At 43.1% G+C, this 13,743-nt stretch overlaps 1 protein-coding gene across 1 annotated transcript in view; it reads left to right on the forward strand.

Moving 5' to 3' along the window:
• The first annotated feature begins 1,928 nt into the window (after window positions 1–1,928).
• Window positions 1,929–13,743, forward strand: part of SEMA3G (semaphorin 3G) — an 82,386-nt gene continuing 70,571 nt past the window's right edge. Inside the window, exon 1 of the mRNA XM_035106093.3 lies at window positions 1,929–2,453. Within this exon, the coding sequence (XP_034961984.2) occupies window positions 2,336–2,453 (118 nt within the window). The 5' untranslated portion in view covers window positions 1,929–2,335. The remainder of the gene's footprint in view (window positions 2,454–13,743) is intronic.

Here is a 13,743-nt window from a genome sequence, read left to right on the forward strand (position 1 = left end):
CTTTATGGTGACATCAGCAAACCTGGCCACCTCACAGCCCAACACTTACAGGTAAGTCCAGACCATTTACGGGCAAGGCTTCAGTTTCCTGAAGGAAGCCTTCTTGCCTGTAATGCCGAGGGCCTTCTGGCGGTTCCCTCACTGTGAGAAGCAAAGCTATAGGGACCCAGGCAGAGGGCTTCTTGGTAGTGGTGCCCGCCCTGTGGAATGCCCTCCCATCAGATGTCAAAGAGATAAACAACTACCTGACATTTAGAAAACATCTGAAGGCAGCCCTGTTTAGGGAAGTTTTTGATGTGTGACATTTCAATGTATTTTAATCTTTGTTGGAAGCCGCCCAGAGTGGCTGGGGAAACCCAGCCGGATGGGGTACAAATAAATTATTATTATTATTATTATTATTATTATTATTATTATTATTTATTTCCTTGGCACTGCTTGTTAACCACACTGGCATCCTCTTGGCTTTTGTGATACCTTTCCTGATCTTTGGTATAACTAAAACGATTTCAATAGACTTGGGTTCCTTTGGGAGAAAGGGTGGGATACCAATTCAATAGATGAAACAAATGTAGTATCTGTGGCTAGCAGGTAAGAAGCTCAGGGTGTCTGTGTTGTTGCTTTCCATGATCTAATGCTTTTAGAGGCTGAAGGAAATAATGAAGAAGATGCTGGAATGGAGTCTCCTGTCTGAAACCCATATGCTGTTACGAAATCTTTAAGCGTCTGGGCTTGGCCAATGTCAGAAAGAGGATGATAGTCTGCACGGGCCACTGGACCTGCTGTTCATCATTTCTCTAGAGTCATATCCATTTTTTTTTAAAAAAAGTGTTCAAGGTACAGTGGTACCTCTGGTTACGAACTTGATTCATTCTGGAGGTCTGTTCTTAACCTGGAACCGTTCTTAACCTGAGGTACCACTTTAGCTAATGGGGCCTCCTGCTGCCGCCCTGCTGCCACCACATGATTTCTGTTCTCATCCTGAGGTAAAGTTCTTAACCCGAGGTACTACTTCCGGGTTAGCGGAGTCTGTAACCTGAGGTGTTTGTAACCTGAGGTACCACTGTAGTTTACATCATGCAGTTTCATCCTATGCAAAGTGGCGACTGCTGCCCATTGGGGCTGATAGGGAAGAAGGCAGTTTTGCCCCCATCCTCCTCCCTGTTGTCACACACATGTAAACTGCAGGCAGGTGGGGCCCGTCTGAAATGGTGGGGCAGTGCCCCATCTGCTCAAATGGACCAGCCTTCATTGGCCAATGCATATTTACTTGGAAATAAGGCCAACTTGTGGTCAATGTATGAGTCAGGCAGCCCTGGCAGTGGCTCCATGTTCTTCCATTCTGTTGCTTCACTTTGTTGTGGTGACCAGGCTGATCAGGCTCAAAAATGGGTATCGATATTTTAAAGAGCAAGCCACTCTTAGGCATTCCATTTCTTTGCTCTGTTTTATCTGGAACAGGCACCAGCTCAGAATGTGGGTAAAATGAGATCAGTGCGAGAAACAAAAAGGAGCAGGTAACGGGGGCAGCCCAAATGGACACATCTGGCAGTAAGGAGAACCTGAGAGACACTGCTGGACTGTGTCCATTTGGCTAGAGTGGGGAATCAATATAAATTTATTTTTCAGATGGGGAAATGGGGCTGGGTGTGGGGAATGCATTCTTGCATTCTTTGGGATGGAAAAACTGTTGTAGGCATGGAGAGGGGGGTGTAGTAGGGAAATATTACAGGAGATTAGATCCCCAAACCCAATTCCAAGGATCAACTCCATCCCCCTTTCGTGAGAATGGACGGGAGTCAGTCAGCTTGGAGTTACAGCAGGGAGTCATTTAACTTGGCGGTTGCTTTCCCGTCTCAGCGGAAGGAGAGAGTGGGCAGCACTGGTAGGAGAAATGTAACACATGCACAAACACACCCACACCCTGGGGGGTGGCTCGCGCTCGGTGGGGCAGCTTAGTCGCCTCAGGCGCGTGCGGCTGGCGGGAAGTCCTTGAAGGCGGGCCGCGCCTCCCTCCCGCGTCCTTTCCCCGCCTCAGCTCTCTGGGTCTCTGGCGATCGCCTTGCTGAGAAGCTGGGTGGAGCCCTGCCTTGTATAAAACTTTTGCTGGAGACGCACGGCCGGCTCGAACTCCTGAGGGCGCGTCGCGCTCGTTTAGTGTGGAGAGAGAAAGCGCGCGCTGCGGGAGCCGCCACTTCTAGCAGGCCGCCAGCAGCGGCGCACTGAGGGGCGTCCCTGTCACGGACGGGAGAAGCGGGGTCAGGGTGACAAGACAGCCCCTCTGAGCTGACGGGAAGAAGCGGCTGCCTCCCTGCGAGAGGCAAAGAGAGGGACCATGAAAGGTGGATACATTTTGGCTGCCCTGGCGACTTGGTGGTGCCTCATTTGGAACCCCTTTACCAGCTGCGGTGCCACGAAGGGCAGCGTGCCTCGACTTCGCCTCTCATCGAAAGGTAAGCTTATGATTATCACCTCACTCAGTAGTAAGCATTCCCACCCCCCTTAAAAAAACATATTTAATGCCCGCCTTCTTTTCTTATTTAGCCTCCAAATAATCTTTGGAGGTGGGACTTTCATGTTCCCATTTTACAGATGAGCAATGGAGGCTGAGAAAGTGCGGCTCGAGCGAGTTGCATACATGGGCCAGGCAGTCGAGGGAACAGTTAGGTTTTGAACCCTGGTTTTCCAAAGAAAGCCAAGTCTGCCTCCACACCTGAAGCTTCTGTGTGTATGGGCGCTTTCAGAAGAAATGTTTCATTCATAGTGATTTGTTTGCAGGGGAATTAGGCAACATTGGCGATTTTAAGGAGCATTCATTCTGAAATGTTTGTGGGGAGGTTTGAAGATGTTGTACCATTTTTAATTTTTAGTTTTAATTTTAATGTATTTAGTCTTGTTGTTGAATTGTATTTTAACTAGTTGTTTTATATTTGGTGTTAGCCGCTCTGAGCCCAGCCTTGGCTGGGGAGAGCGGGGTATAAATAAAATATTATTATTATTATTATTATTATTATTACTACTACCACCATACCTGAAAATAATGGCAGTCTGGAAGCGCTGTGTGTATGTGTGCATACGTGTTTCCAGTTTATTTAAGTTGGTTAACAATGAGAATGTGAACACACTACCTTGGCCAGTATCTTTCTGCTGTGAGTTGGTCCTTCACCTGTACCACAATAAGTACAGGAGAGGCTTAGAAGTACTGTACAGTGGAACCTCGGTTTATGAACACCTCGGTTTATGAATTTTCGGTTTATGAACGCCGCGGACCCATCTGGAACGGATTAATTCATTTTCCATTACTTTCAATGGGAAAGTTCGCTTCAGTTTATGAACGCTTCAGTTTATGAACAGACTTCCGGAACTAATTACACCCATGCTTCAATTTATGAACGCTTCAGTTTAAGTACTCTGCGGACCCGTCTGGAACGGATTAATCCACTTTCCATTACTTTCAATGGGAAAGTTTGCTTCAGTTTATGAACGCTTACTCCGCGGACCGTCTGGAACGGATTAATTCACTTTCCATTACTTTCAATGGGAAAGTTCGCTTCAGTTTATGAACGCTTCAGTTTATGAACAGACTTCCGGAACCAATTGTGTTCATAAACCGAGGTACCACTGTACTTCTTTGTTTTCATACATCACACCAATCCAACATTTTATCCTGTAGAACATGCTAACAGCTCTCTCTGTGTGTCTCAGTAGTTCAGGCTGGGATGGTCCCATGTGTACTTTTTTGTTTGCTGGGTCTCTTATTGGCTCCCAGTTGCCACATGGAGATTCTTGGGACCGAGTTCCACGTTCTTCAGGGAGGTGGTGGATGATAGAATCCATTGAAGAGCTTTGATCATGACTTATTTCCTGAGTTGAGTAAGAGAAGGTGTAAGAACAGGGATGGCAGGTCCGAGGGATCTTGGCATTGGGTTTGAAGCAATGCCTGGCTGGGTTGTCGAAGTGTGAAGTGTCCTAGGGATCAAGAACAGGAAGGTTGTGAGAATGAAGTAATATAGGTGGTTGTGGAGAAATGGGGGCAAAGTTGCACACATGTCAACATCCGTATTTTCTCCTCTGTGTGCTCTCTCTTGCTATGTATGTAGCACACATTTGAACAGATCATTTCCAGGAACACTCATTTATGAAATGCAGCACATATAATGCATGCCAAATGTACCGTACATGAAAATCCAGCAGAACTGCCAACTGAATAGGAAGGAAATACCAGCCAGCTTTGGTCTTGCGCCCTTAGCAGCAGCTTGTTGTGCAGAAATCAACAGGTGAAGCTTTTTACAGCATGAAGATGAACATTATCGCTTGATAATAACTGCATAAAGTAGTTATTGCTAAAGCACAGCTGCAGGGATCAGTTAAACAATTGGAAACTCCACTCAATTCACCTGAGCAAGCCTAGGTGTAAAATTTGCTGTTGATTTTTATTTGGCCTCTCTGCCCCTTTTCGCTATCAAAGGGTATAATCACTTCCAGTATTGGAGGCAATATGCTGAATACGAATTGCAGGAGCAGAGAGTGCTGCTGTGCTCATGTCCAGCTTGTCGGGTTCCCATAATAGCCAGATAGTAGGCCACTGTGGGAGCAGAATGCTGGCTGAGATGGGGCTTTAGTCTGATCCAGCAGGGCTTTTCTTACGTTCACTTTTCCAAAGCACATTAGGCAGTTGACCATGTATTGGTGTATTTATTAGAAGTTTGCAACATTTTCTGATGTCATTGTGTGGCTTGCTTTTCTCTCTCTCCCATTCATTTTGTGTTCTTTTTTCTTCTGTGTGATTTTTAAAAGAACTTTTTAGATGTGTTGTTTTATGTTTATGTTGTTTTATTGCTTTTACTGATTGAGATGTTTTGCTAAGGTGGTTTGTAAGCCACCTTAAAGGGAGCTCTCCTAAAAGATTGGGTATAATTTTTTTTTAAAATGAAATGAGATGAAAATAATAATACATGGTCCCCCCAAGTAGCAACCTACCACTCTTACAAAACATTAGATGCAACTCACAGCAGGTTAAAAACTATGCGTTGTAGCCAGCTAAGTTGTTCTGTTAGTGCAATGTCTTCTGTTTGCACAGCAGGACTCTCTCTCTCTCTCTCTCTCTCTGTCTCTGTCTCTCTCTCTCTCCTCCCTCTTTTGCCTCCCCCAAATCCTGTTCTGGGGGTTCCCTCAATCCCCCCAAGCATATTTGGAGTGGGGAGCAGGAAGATGAGAATGAGAAGAAGTCCTATTGTTCAGGCAGAATTCTTTTTGCTTATGCAGCAGTGGGGAACCTATGGGCCAACTTTGACAGGGAATGGGACAACCCTCCCGTCAATCACATGATGTCATTATAATGCAGGCTGCTTTGACAGGTGGGCCAAACTGGATCCCTTGGTGGCCAAGGCATAGCTGCCAAGTTATCCCTTTTTAAAAGGGATTTTCCCTTATGCTGAATAGGCTTCCTCGCGAGAAAAGGGAAAATTTGGCAGCTATGGGCCAAGGTTGGCCCATGTGCCTAAGGTTTCTTACCCTGTGCTAATGGGATAGCTCTGCTGGATACAGGCTGATGGTTCTGTTACTCCATCTAGCCAATGCCTGCACTGACTTGCAGTGCCTCTTCAAGGTCTCAGCCAGGAAACAGCCCTGCTCTCTGAGAGCCTTCTGAACAGGAGATGCCAGGGTCCCTTTTTTATGCAAAACATGCACTCTGCTGCTGAGCTATGAGCCCCCACCACCCACCCTTTCTGTGTTCCCAGGAGAAAGTTGTAACAACCATGGCCTGCTTTGTTTCAGCTGTCAAGGCTATGTTTTCTTTAGCCAGCTTCGGGGCAGGATGATCATATCTCAGTGCAGGTAGCATGAATGATAGCAAGGGAAGATGCTCCAGGTGTTCCATGTGCTTGTAAAGTTGCCCGAACTGTCTCAACCAGGGCTAGCACTTCCAAGGTACACATTGAGTTGTTTCCTGTTGCTCTCACTCTCATGGACTGGGGCGATTCCGGTTGAATCTGTGAGGTCTGCAGAGCTTGAACTACCAGTAGTAAGCTTAGGAATGACTAAAGCACATACATATTTGGAATGCCTGCTCTGCTAATGTCAATTCTGTTTCCTCAGCAGTGCAACGCTGTAATGCTATACGGACTAGGGTCGATTGCATATTAGAAATACACTCCTCACCTAGCCATTCACTTGCCATCTCTAATCCCCCAAAAGCTTGGTTACTGTCAGAACCACAGTGAACTACTGGATCCAATTCAAGTGTAAGCACACACAGCCATAAAAAGTACCTAAAATAGTGTCCCATCCTGTGTCAGCCATCTTGCACACTACAACCAATGTGGGATGCCCTGTAGGTGCTGCCACCGCTGGATGCCTCTCAGTTGGCAATCAATCTATGTCAAGGCCTTCTCTTTAGTGGTTACTCATTTGTGGAATGCGTTTCCCTCCCCAATGAGTGCACCTGTCTGCATCTTTACTAACAAGAAACCTACTTGCTTACTGAGGCATTTGATGGCTGAAATACACCGTTCCTGGAGACCCTGAGATTATTAACTGGGAGGATATGTGATTGTTCTCAGATGTTTTAAATGTCTTTAATTTGTAAACAATTGTATTGAAGCCCTGCTGATGTGTTTTGTTGCATTACAAAGGTGTGTACAAATTTGACAGGAAGGCTGGCAATGTTACTGCTGCTGTGTGGGAATCCCTTTCAGAAGAACACAGTGCCTGAAGGCAGGTTGTGTATCCATAGCAGTGGCCAGAGGAGGAATGACTGCTGGGAGGAACGCAGAGAGAAGGAGCACCATGGTGCGTGTGCAGCAACACAAAAAGACGCCTTAATCTGCCCCAGCTACAACAAAACATGTCTCTCACATACCAGTCTCTACAGCCACAGTAGGTGCTGTAACCTTCCAACAGTTTGATTTCACCTCCAAAGATGCATTCCTCCATCACCTCCCAAGACAGACGTCTGCTAATTTTGCAGCTCCTGGACAGGAATTCCTATTGTTTCCTGACACCAGAAGCTTAGCAATGTTTTCACAAGAAAGAGGAAAACCCAAAGGCTTGAAAACTGTAGTTTGGACAGCCCATATCACTAGTCACTCAGTGTCAATGTTATGGTTGGGAACCAAATGAGTCTCTCTTGAGAATGGATACCTTTGTGTAAGAAGATGGGTAGGAAGAAAGTACAAAATGCAAGAATCAGAGACATACATTTGGACTTGCGTCTTAGCCAGAAGGTTTGTTCCTTTCTGCATTTATTTTGTTGGCTGGCTCAAATTCACATTTAATTCTCATTGGAATATGCATAGAGACCCATGCTTGTGGGTAGTTTTGGACTATAGCATCTCATTGAGGTATTGATAAAATGTCAGCTGCACATACTTTCTCTTTCTGACTGGATATTCATTGCTTCAAGATCCAACTGCATGCAATATGAGAGACTGTGGTCAGCAAGCAAAGTCTCCTTAGCCTCAAATAGGCTAAAGGAATGGAGGAAAGTCTAAGGGAATGCAGGAAACACAAAACAGAAGAGTTGGGCTTGTGCTGCCTTAGATTGAATACTCATGCAGATTTTCACCAGAGGCAGATGCGGTACTGGCTGAAGCCCAGACTGATGTATCTAATGATCTGAGAGCCTCAGGACTGGAAATGGTAAAGACTTTGAATCCTCAGTTGAGTTATTCTCTAAGTACTTTGTAGTCATGGACATTTGCCTTATCATAGAAGGGAAGTAAAATGAATCATGCTAAAAAATAATGCAAGCATTCAATTTCCGACAGTTTTTGGTTTTCTAAACTCCCTTGACAGACAGCATCCATCTACCATAGGGGGTGTTGTAAAACAAGGAAAATATAAATCTGAAAGTGTTCAAGCAGCTCCAAGCTAGGAGAGATTGTTTGAGAACAGTCCGCATCTTGAACTTTTTGAAAAAATAAACCAACCTAAATTTGATGTTTAAAAATAGCTCCTCTTTCAACACCTCTCCAACAGTTGTTATAGCTGAATACCTATAATTTATATTGCAGCTTATGAATGCTCGCAGAAACAATAATAGGTGCTATTACTGAAATCTGGACCACAAATGATTTCAGCGATAATCAAGGCACTTGGATCAATGCCTAAAAATGTGAATGAGTAGCTCAAGATAACAATGGGCACAGAATTCCAGAGGGGCAGCCATGTTTACCTGTTAACAGCAAACACACATCACACACACACAAGTCTTTTGTTTAAGGTACCACCAAGCTTATTAATGGGTAAGCAACACAACTGCAGGCTTGTACCCAAAAACTGGGCTGTTAGGGCCTGTGAGAATTCCAAGGAGGGGAGATTCCCCAGCAAATAACAGAACCCACAAATATCCTGGTCTTGATTCTTGGCCTGCATTTGTTGAAAACTGGATAAAATTTAAAGCGTTGCTCTTTAGTGTATGAATAGGCCATGTCTGCACCTCCCTTAGCTTCTGGAATAGGAAACAGAGGAGGCAGCCGCAAGATACACATCAGAATGCAGGAATGGCATAGGGAGAATCCTGCTCCCCCCCTTCATTCCACTGTGGACCCCATGTCCAAATGGCATTGTGCCCATCTGATATCTAGATCTGTGCAATCTTTAAAAAGGAAATGTACCACTTTGGAGAAAGCAAAATTGTTCCAGTGCTTCAAAATATCCTACGTTTGTTTTTTGTTTTTTCAAGCCAAGTATTCAACTAAAGACTAATTCAAACATGACTTCAGTGGTATAGTTGGCAGCTGCCATTGTGGATCTTTCTGTGTGGCTACAGTAGATTCAAAAGTTACCATAATTCATGGAGCCCAAACCAAAATATTTTCATGTTGACATCTAGCATGATTTCCCTCTATATTCAGTCTTCTGTTTCAGGGAGAGGAACAGTAATAACCATTAGACATATTTTATAGAATAGCATGTGGCCTGTTCTAACCAACTGCTTTTCTCTAAAATGCAAGGCTTGGCTCACTAAAGGACCAAAACATATTAACATATTTACACCACCAGGTGCCATAGAAAAGCACTAGACATATCAAGAGATCCAACGCACCCCGGTCACCATTTCTTTCAGCTCCTGCCATCAGGACGGAGATATAGAACAATGCAGGCAAGAACGAGCCGTCTCAGGAACAGTTTCTTCTCTAGAGCAATTTTGGCCTTAAATGGAAAGCCCGGACTTTGAAGTCATCTTATTTTACTTGTTATTTTGTAGTATATTTACTGTTTTTAATTAGCTTTTTGTAATTTTGGATTATGCGGAATGCTTTATCTGAGTGGATGTAGCAACCGAGTAATTTCGTTGTTCCCGCAAGGGGACAATGACAATAAAGATATCTTATCTTATATCTTACATATGCCTGTGTAACTATTCAGCACTTTCACTGATTGTTGACAATAATCACTGTGGCAAACTCTGGAGATATGCCATTTTTGGCTTACAACAATGGGAGCGAGGTAATGTGACCTGGTGCTTTAAAACTTAGATGCTCCCTGTCAGTAACACTTAAGAGGCCAGTGATTCGCTTCTATGTTGTAGTGTTTTCTAATATCCAGCAGCAAGGTTTCTTAATAATGTGAAAGGAAAAGCTTTCACCAATTTAACCAGAGGATCAAAGTAAGGCTGAGACACGTTGTAAACAAAACTGGAATTTTATTTATGCACACTCAATGAGGGTTAAAGCTTTGTGGTTACTCATCTAAGGCACAGCACTTTGTTTCAGTCAAATCACTTTACAGAAGAAATTAAGAACCTTACTTAAAATGCCTACTTTAAACTTGTGCCTCCTAGAATAACCATTTGATCTACGAAGGTGGTCAAATGCCCCCAGCCCCTTCTAGAATCTTTTCCTACCCTTGAGGGAAATCATTTGGTTTGTCTTGCCCAGCAAGACCCCATCCACCAAGGTAATTCCCTAGCCCAAACACCTTCCAAGACTTGCCCAGGTTCTATCATTTAACTCTCTACCCCTTCCTGTTTGATTGACATTCCACCCAGCCCTGATTGGCTTCTAGGTCTCTAGGATGAAGACCCAAGGTGTGTCCGCCACAATTCAAGGCAGGGTGGATTTGATTTAAATCAAACTGATTTAAATCGTGATTTAAATCACTAGTCAGTAAGGCTTGATTTAAATCATAGTTTTCTACATAAAGACTAATTCTTGCTGGTATAACTTTAATATGCAAGTAGATGAAGATTTTTAGAATAACAACTTTTCATATTAGTTTTTTATCCCCAGTTTAATAGGTTAATCATTCATATTTGGACAACTTTACTGCTGTACTTAGGAAGGAGAAAAATAATCATTACCTTAATAATAACAATTTTAATAGATTTATTCAACTGAAACAATAACATTACAGCATGTTATTTGCTTAAACAAACATCCATGTTTGTTAACTAATTTGGCTAAACAAAAACAATATATATATATATATATTAAGAAACTTAGACTGTCAGCCCAGCCTACACATGAAAAACTTAAATACTGTCCACTCCAAACAATCAGAAAAATATTGTTTCTATTCTATTCACTGAACTTCTTGAAACTTAGCACTGAAGGGGTTGTTTCTGTATTCATAGGTTTGTAGAACAATAGGATTAAGGTCTTTTTCTCAACTCTGTTCATGTTATAACATTTTTGCTGGGAAGAAGAGGCATGTGATCTCTGTTGAGTCAAATTCAGTTTTGAGAACTGCAAAAGTAAACCAAGCACCTGTGATAATATCTTGTAGGCAGAGAAACTGCCCAATAATCTTACAAAAACCTCTGGAAGAGCATGACAAATGTGAATGGATTAATGGAATTTATTTACCCCCAAAATTAAACATATACAACCTTATTCTACATAATTAAAAAACTAATCTTTATTTCATGATGGAATAACCTTTGGGTGGTAATATATTTTCCTCAAAAAGCATTTTATTTAAAAAAAAATCCAATTTAAATAAAAAAAATCGATTTAAATAAAAAAAATCTGATTTAAATAAAAAAAATCTGATTTAAATAAAAAAATCCGATTTTTTTTATTTTTTTTAAAAAAATCATTGATTTTTATCCACCCTGATTCAAGGGTCGCCAAACATTTTGGGCTTAGGGGAAAAAAAATCTAAGGAACTGTTGTGGGCACCTCAGAATTCCCATTTTGCAAAATAAAAACTGGTGATGCTCAACAGTGCCCCCCCCCCCCAAACCAAAACACTGATGTCCCCACCAAAGAAAGTAGAACACAGAGAAAAGTAGATAACACCCCTCCAACCACCACCACCCGCATTTAAACTGGAGGAGGCCGGGCTCATGGAGTGTGGTGCTCTACAGATATTTTGGACTACAATGCCCATCAGCCCCAGCCAGCATGGACAATGATCAAAGGTGATAGGAGGTGAAGAGGCAAAGAAATGCAAGCTATGAGCATAGGTGAAAGTGCTGCTTACTGGTGGTGGTGGTGGATGGTGTCACATGAATAAGAAGCAAACCTGTATGTGAAGGACATGTTAAAGCTCTGGGTTTTGGAGGCATCTTCTTGAAATGTATCTGAACACTTCTGATCTTTTTGAGGTGCAAACATACATGCTTAATTTCAAATATAACAGCTACCAACTTGCGTTAGACCCAAGGCTGAGATGGGAATTCTGAAGCCATGGTAATTCACCATGGAGAGAGGGACATGTGGAGGGGGCAAGATGTACACAGTGGGAAGCATATCCCAGAGGTCTCTGGGTCATTTTTTTCCCCATTTCAAGTGCGGGACTGGTGTTGAGCAAGGTTAAAATGGTGCATGCACAAATCTCTCTGGAACCACAACAGATTTTAGATCAGTCCTCTGCAAGGGTTACATGTATATCTGTTTCATTGCAAAGGCTACTATCTTCTAAAGTTTTGATAAAGCATGTCTGTGTATTAAAAGAGAAACCTGTGTAGCTTATTTCTTTTATCACACACTCATTGACCGATTGCTGGGTGGCCCTCTGGTTTCTGGAAGTAAGTCTAATATTTCATGGAACCATAAACATCAAGAATATCCAGTCAAGCTGTGCATGAATTGGAGGCTGTTAGGCTTCTAGCACAATTTCACCTGAGTGCTCAGCATTGTCTCCAGCACCACATAAGCAGCGACGACTTCCTTCTCTCTGTCCCTCATGCATACTCAAAATCTCCCCTGTCATATACCCCAACCCCCTGGAGCAGATTTTGAGGGTGCACAGGAGACTGCTGGGGAAAGGGGAGGAATGGAAAGTTCCAATGCAGACATTTGTTGCACAAGTGAAACAGCAGCACTGAGTACAGTCTTGAATCTCTCCAGTGCTATGCTGTGGGAAGGCCTGTGCCAGACCCCACACTGAGCAGGAGTAGCTGTGTTTGGAGCTGGTGCTGCATGGACCACTGTTTATCGCATCTCACATTCAGGAAGACCTTTCCATTTTTCCTTGCTGCAAAGGAGCAGGACCAAAACATCCTCGCCATCCTCCCTTGACACAGTGAAGTGTCTTGCTCACCCCACACCCTCTCAGTTTCCTTTCCCTTGTAGTTTATTTTTAAACAGGTCGTCCTTTCATGCTGTAGTTTATTTGTTGAGTAAAAGACTCTCACGGTCAGACTTGCAGCTCACTCCCAGCCCTAATTCGCCTGAAAGTGACACAGCAGATCTTGCAGAAGAGTGTCCAGGGTTTGCAAATGTAATCAGTGTCCAGATTTCTTTTAGCTAAGCAACATGAGCCTTCTCCATAGCAACATATATGTTCTTGAGATAGCTTTAGAAATAACCTTTCCTCTATTCTGATTGTGTGGCTTGAAAGTTTCTTTCACTATCTGAGGTTGGTCTACTGTGAAGTAAAATGTGATGTGTTCTTTGGGAAAGGGCACAGAGAACACAGAGAAAGTTGAACGAATGATTTCTTTTTAAATGCTTACGGTTTGCAGATAGATTGTTTCATCTAAGGAGCTGACTCATTTTCGTCACACATTTGAGGTGGCCCATCCCTACTGCAAAATATAATTCCATGTTTACATTTTACTCTTGTCTTTTGTCACAACAAAAGTTGTGATCACGCAGCAGTGATAGAGGGAGAGAATCAGGTGTGTGCCTTGGGAATAATGCAAGAGAGCCACCAGCTGCAATGCAGGAGGCAGCCTGAGAGTAAGAGAAGCGGCAGAAAGCAGAGAATTGGCTAAGAAGTTCTGTATTGGAAGGCTGAGCTTGGATGGTGTAAGGAGGGATAATAAAATCCTCAAAGAGCAAGAGCTGGCTGTGTGACAATCCAGAGAGGTGCCAAGTGAGGCAAGTGTGTCAACAGCCAGGATTAACTGGAAAGAGGCAGAATCCTGCCCCTCCCTTTGGAGTTTTTGTGAGTATTTCTGGATGTTATTTTCCACTTCCTGAGACCAGCTACATCACATAGTTTCCTTCACAGTGTGTAGGTACACACAAGGAAGTAGTAAGCACACTCTGATAAGAACAGTTACCTTTGCGGGGTGAGAACCCTTGATGTTTGTTTTGCACATGAGAGACACCAGAGCTACATGCTTGTTTGGGAAAACTCTGCCATTTGAAGGGGTTCCTGCTTTAAGCGAAAACCAGCTAAGCAGTCTCCTTACTGTACAGTATATGCAATAGAAGGTTGAGTCTTTTCAAAAGCAAATTTCACAAGTTGGATCTGGACCTTAGGGAGCCACCAAAGTGAAAGTGCTGCTGCATATCTCATAATTGCTAGAGTGGTACTCTGATAATAAAATATGCATATTATTAC

The sequence above is a fragment of the Zootoca vivipara genome, chromosome 2, assembly GCF_965207765.1.
Source record: "Zootoca vivipara chromosome 2, rZooViv2.hap1.1, whole genome shotgun sequence".
Taxonomy (NCBI): Eukaryota; Metazoa; Chordata; class Lepidosauria; order Squamata; family Lacertidae; genus Zootoca; species Zootoca vivipara.